Source organism: Glycine soja, chromosome 12 (assembly GCF_004193775.1).
Source record: "Glycine soja cultivar W05 chromosome 12, ASM419377v2, whole genome shotgun sequence".
NCBI classification, from domain to species: Eukaryota; Viridiplantae; Streptophyta; class Magnoliopsida; order Fabales; family Fabaceae; genus Glycine; species Glycine soja.
In genome coordinates this window covers 5,631,963-5,638,192 of record NC_041013.1, presented here as the reverse complement: position 1 = coordinate 5,638,192, position 6,230 = coordinate 5,631,963, and the positions used below count along the sequence as shown (strand labels likewise).

General features: G+C 32.9%; 1 protein-coding gene across 1 annotated transcript; it reads right to left on the bottom strand.

Moving 5' to 3' along the window:
• Nucleotides 1–531: 531 nt before the first annotated feature.
• On the bottom strand, nucleotides 532–3,718 carry LOC114379421 (two-component response regulator-like APRR9). The gene is made up of 3 exons (XM_028338071.1): nucleotides 3,166–3,718; nucleotides 2,048–2,221; nucleotides 532–1,101 (listed from the first exon to the last, which is right to left on the bottom strand). The coding sequence occupies exons 1-3, from the start codon at nucleotides 3,604–3,606 to the stop codon at nucleotides 874–876; spliced, it is 843 nt and encodes a 280-aa protein (XP_028193872.1). The 5' UTR covers nucleotides 3,607–3,718; the 3' UTR covers nucleotides 532–873.
• Nucleotides 3,719–6,230: the final 2,512 nt, after the last annotated feature.

Here is a 6,230-nt window from a genome sequence, read left to right as displayed (position 1 = left end):
TTTCATCAGGACAAGACTTGATTTGACTCTAGGCTTTGATTGCTTCATTCTAAGCTCAACTGCTCAGGATTTGGCTTGTGCCCCATAGCTACTTCCATGCCTTTTCACTATTTTTGTCACTTTTGAGACCATCACAATTCACAAAGCTCCCCGCAAAAAGAAACAAAAGGTTCATGGTGAAGCAAAGAGACCACTCTTCACTCTTCAATACCAATATGGCAATATATGCAAATGTAACAATGGTCAAAGAAGTAAATTGCTTACCCTTTTGCTCTGTTTTCACCCTGCTAAAATCTAAGAGTGATGTGCTTTTGTAAAGTGGAAAAAAATGGCTTTTAGGTTGGGCTTGAGGACAAATTCAGAGCACTCCATTTTTGTCCAAAATTTCAATGTGAAGAAGTGATAGGTACATCACCCCCATAGCGAAAGTGATGGTTACCATTCACCATCAATTTTTTACCACTTCACCTTTCTTACCCTTTTCAGGGCATCCACTTTGAATTTACCTTTTTTTCCCCTCACACAATCGTATCAATAAAAGAAGTCCATGGTATAAAATATATAATTTTATAAATACATCATATAGGAAATAAACCCCAAGTACAACTTGCAAAAGTTTTTTATCCAATCAATTCAATGCTGCTGCTACTGAGGCCTAGTCTATAAAACCATAAAAGGGCACTACAAACTTCAACCCAGATTGAAGTCTAAAACTGCACATGGTCACATCCATGATTCAAATAAGGATATATATATATATATATATATATATATATATATTATATTTACATTAATTACCAACTACAAAACTTAAAAAAATGGGAAAACAAACAACTTAATTATCTAGCCATGCTGATTTACGCATGCAATTATTTAATAGAACACACCAAAGGAGGAACTACTGCCTTGAGGCTCCTGAGCAAGATTTGGAGGAACTAAGGAATCAAAGAAATTAGCCCAATTCTCTTCCTCTTCTTCCTCTTCCTCTCCATTTCCCATGTGACTCCACTGAGCTGGAGGGTTAATTGCAATTTCGCCATTCCTTGCAAATCGCCCTCTGATACGTGGCCTGCTATCTGCCAATGTCTTTCTGCAAGCATACTGATTCCCAGAAGAAAACAAGTTAATATTTGTGTTGTGATTGCATCATGACTAAAAACTAAACGGTAAACAGTGCTGTGATGGACCAATAGAGCTATATACAGTACACTGTGTTGGAGAGAAGTATTACATGTTTTATTTGTTTCTTTCCTCTCCTAGACCTTACAGTAACGAGGCTACTGTCTAGCTAGTTAACCCTATAGAATGAGACAAATATGTGAGAAGGATTTTTCTTGCTTCACAAATCACACATTTCAGGACCGGTTGCAACTTGCAATACACCAACAGTCTAACCCTAGCATACACATGATATCACAATTATATATAGTCTATTAATTAATATCTCTTGTGCGGCCAACAGGTCTCTATCGTGCAAAGATCATGAACGAATCCTTGTGTTGAAAGAATCACTACTTCTATGTATCAGGATTTTTGTCAAATTTTTTTACTATTTCCCTTAACTTTCAACCCTCGATATGATTTTAGCATGATATGATGCATCCTTCTAAAGAGCAGCATGGTTTTTCAGCAGTGATTTACAGCTTCATTTGTCCATTATGTTCCTGTTTCTTTCGAATTCGTCCAAGTCTCACTTTCACTCTTTTTTTAATTCGAACCAAAAATATTAGCATATTTTGATGGAATATACAAGGTTTAAAAAAACAGTTCGTAGCCCTGATTTTGAATGCAACATCAAATCAAGATTTTTTAATTCATCATAACCCTACTTGTTGCCACATTGGTCGCATTCACGCACACTTTCCTGCAATAAATATTGCAGATAAAACTGCAACTGCAATTTAGACTAAAAACTATATATCCCAAATTTTAAATCTATAAAAGTTTAATTGGCCCAACGCATATTTTATTAAAAAAATTAATATATAGAAAGCTGTGTAGTTTATTATAAAACTATATCTTAATTAAAAAAAGAAAAAGACTAAACCTTAATTTTCTTGCAGTAGTTCCTCTGGTTTCTCTTGTTCCTATATCTCTCAATCCTCACCTTCTTCTCCTCTGGGCTATAAGGACTGGTTCTGCTCATTTCTTCTATGATCAAACTACTTTCACTTGACAATGAGCTATCAGAATGCTGAAAATGTTGCATTCCATTGAATCTCTGTACAAAAAAAGCATGATTCAAGAATCAATTTACATGAAATTGCATGAAGTACAAAACAATAATATTATGTTACACATGTCATTTTTTAATGCGTGCAATTGCGTCCATTCATTTCACGATTTATATCATCCATGGCTAGTTTCACTTTTCTCTAATAATTCCATCAACTCCAACAAAAATAGAGTTCGATTTTTAATTTATGCGCATTTGTAAAACCAACCGATACCTTCTTCCATTTTTATTGCTTAATTAGAAATAGATTAGATTAAATAAAAATAGTGAACCAACAAGGAACAGGTTAAACTTTAAAGGTTCCTGAAAGTACATAAAGAACACCATGGCCCATGAGATGCTAAGCAGGTGATCATGGTTGTTTAGGTCTCAGAAAAAAGTGAACCAAACAGGAAACAGGTACGTGAAGAACACCATGGGGTGTGAAGCAGGTGATCATGGTTATTTAGGTCTCACGAAACATAAGAAAAAAAAAAGTGTGGATTTTATACAACTTTTGTTGTTGTGAATTCAGGATATTAAAATTCATATAAGGAGTCGACTTTTTCAACACAGATATTTTTTCTTTTTTTGTATACATGAGTTTCGGATGGAACCTTTGACCATTTTCTTGAAGAAAAAGATTGTCTAATAACATATATTTTTTTTTAATCACGAAGAATCTAATATAAATAATAAAAAATTATCTAATAACATGTGGTGTAATATCATGGGTGTGTAGTATCTTACAGTGAGACCATGGGTTTTAAACAGTGGTCCGCAACCGTAACACAACCATAATTGGAGTCACGTGAATCTTATTCTTCCACAATTGTCTGTAATAGAAGCATTTTGGCTCACACAACAGCAGTTTAAAACCAGAAGTGAGACGTACGTAGAGTGTATTTATGATTACGGGGGTAGTAATAGTAATAGTAATAGGAAGGAACCTGAAGGTCACCGGTACTGCAAGCTCTCCGTACGGGACCGTTTTCCGAGTCAATGAACTCAGCGAAAAGAGGAGAGAACTCAGAAAAGGGATGGTGGTGGGTCCCACCGTTCTTTTGCAGCGAGTGGCTGCTAACGCTCCTCTGCACTACTCGTCGACTCTCGTAATTACTCGCCAGCGAACTCGGCGACCCCATGTAGCTCGTGCACCCGCTGCTGCAGCTGTTGTACGTGTTGTTCGAACTCATCTCCGAGTAATTGAGTTCGAGCAGCGAGTCGAACTCGCCGTGGTGGTGGTGGTGAAGGGGAGGAGGAGCGGCGGCGGCGGCGGCGGCGGCGGGAGAGTACTGCATTGGTGACGCCGCGGATGCGTCCGGGGGAGAGAGGAAATGGCCGAGGGAGTCGGCGGCGCGTGAGAGTGAGGCGTTGCGGTGTGTGTACATGGCGCGTGGGATGGGGAAGAAGTAAGTGAGTGATGAGGGAAGGTAGGGGTTCTTCACTTCTTGCTACTAAGTTTAGTAGAAGTTGTGAAGAGTGAATGAAAAATGAAGTGAGGGAGGGGTTAGTATTTAATATTTTTTCAGTGTGGGGAGATGCGGAACAAAACAAAACAGAAAAAGCCAACAGATATTGAAACTCTCTTGTTCTTTCTCTTGAGACAGTGTAAGGGTGAGACGTACGTGGAGATGATGTCACCAGCTTGAGAAAAGAGTTGACTTGTTCCTTTCCAAAATTCTTCAAAAATCATTACAATTTTTAGAGTTTTAATTAAGCTTGTGTTAAGTAGTCTGTCCTCTATATCTAAATATAAGCAAATATAATTATTAAATATATGGATTAAAAAATTTAATTAATAATATTTAATTCAAAAAAATCTTCCTAAAATACTTTTCATAGTAATACTTATAGAATATAAATAAATAATTTATGACAAACAAAATTTTATCAAAATGAAGGATATAATAAGAATATTATTATTAAATGAAATAAAAATTAGTTAGTATTTATTTATATTTAGGTTCAAATTGTTACTTATATTTAAATTTGGAAAAAGTATAATATAAGAGTTGTTTTAACTAAACACCTAATATTTAGATTGACTCTTAAAAACACACTTAAGATTGAACTAAAGAGAGTTTACTATAACACATACAGATGGTGTTCAACTTAAATTAAGCTCTTGACCAATTTATACATTAATTACCTCTATTTTGTAGATGTGATAACTCTTAGAATTTGACTTTTGATTTATTTCAAGTTAATGGGAGATTTCTGTTACATACCTCTTTCTTTTAGGATTAAATATCTCAAGTATAAAATTTATAGGATTAAATATTCGGAGGTGATTCAATTACACTTAATAATAGGTCCAACAACTACTATAATAGATTCTAATATGGTTGGAAAAAAAACTAATATATTTTAGAATTTGAATTTAACTTAACTAGCTAAAAATGGATTATTTTTTACTTATATACACCCATTTTGGTTTATCATTATCAATGCTCCGTATAAGATCTCTAACAAGAACAACTTGATATTCCAATTTATACGAACAAAATTAAACTGTAGAATTTTAGGTAGTTTTAGAATTATTCTCTAATTCAAAATAGGATTTATCCTAAAAAAAATTAGCATTCACTTTAAATATTAATCTTAATTGCGCAAATTATGTGAAACTCTAATTTTAACGGGAAACTAGTAAAAACTTCTTATAAAATTACCCATAAGCCCCCTATTATTTATCTATAGCAAAAAAATGATGAGATAGTAATTTAAATAGTTAAATTACAATTTTAATCTTTATACATCACTTTTTTTTACATTTTGTTTATTTATTTTCTAGACAATGCTAATTTCTATTTTAATTTATATACAAAAAGATTGTGATATGCAACCAAAGATACAAAAAGTAAGGTTAAATGTGAACTAACTTGGGTTTAACATTACTCAACTAACATCAATCTTACTTCAACGACTTGTTTTAGTTGACGCGTTATAAAGTGAATTACTTTTAAGTTTTAACGGGTTATCTATACTCAACTCACTTATATAATCTACAGTGTTTGGTGAATCAATCCAATTTTGTTACATGTACTTATTTTATTTTTAGGTTATGAATGTCCTTGAAATTTGTATTTTTATTTCATTTACTTATCTTTGTGTTTACTATTAATTATGAATTAATGTATTGTTCGCTCTTTTATATTTTTTTACGGACGATCTTATATATTTATGCTTTTGTAATTTTGTGCATTTTTCTTGTACTTTTTAGTATTTTTATATATTTTTAAATCACGTGTCAACTTGTGTCTATGCACCATCCATGATGCATTGAGTCGAATTCTATATATTTTTTGAAGTTGAGTCACCAAAAAATCACAATGTTAAATAATTTTTTATTTTTTACGTACTAAAAAAGTAAGTTTAGCTCTTTTTTTTATGAGGAAAAAAGTAAGTTTAATTGAATTAACTCTCTTTTTGAGTAATCTCAGTGAACCTAACAAAATAAGTTGGCTTAACTTACTTTAACACCTTTTTAAGCCTTAACATTTTTAAGATTTAGGCCTTATAATCCGTCCTTATATGAGTATGCTTAAAATCCTTTCAAATTCAAAGGATAAGACAATTATGTGTGCAAGTTAGGTCTCATTCCTTTACTATCTAGATAATCTTTCGCAACACTCGTGAGTTGTGATATCTTCATCATCCACCACCTTTTTCATAAAAAGGACATGGTAGACATGCATAATAGGTGCCAGGTTTCCTGATCCAAAACTAACCTAGCCTCCTCCTACATCTTATAAGCCACACATCAACTTTTTCGTATAGGGACAATTGAAACTTTTTAAAAACTTGGATCAAATTGAAAATTATCACCATGTATAGCTAGTTGAAAATCAACATTATGTATCAAAATTATAATTTAATCATACAGGTTATTATTCCATAATTTTTCCTTATTCATGTTGGATGAGTACATATCATTTCGTTACCATCATCTCTAAAAAAAAAAAAAAGTCAATATAGATTTTCTTTTTATCTTTAATTGAGAATGATTTTACAT

Bases quoted from the DNA above. Each gene is read 5' to 3' on its own strand.
- LOC114379421 (XM_028338071.1), bottom strand. From the start codon at position 3,606: ATGTACACACACCGCAACGCCTCACTCTCACGCGCCGCCGACTCCCTC. The intron at 2,222-3,165 runs GTTCCTTCCTAT...TTTTTTGTACAG, and splicing joins GCAGTACCGGTGACCTTCAG to AGATTCAATGGAATGCAACA. The intron at 1,102-2,047 runs GTTTAGTCTTTT...TCTGGGAATCAG, and splicing joins ACTACTGCAAGAAAATTAAG to TATGCTTGCAGAAAGACATT.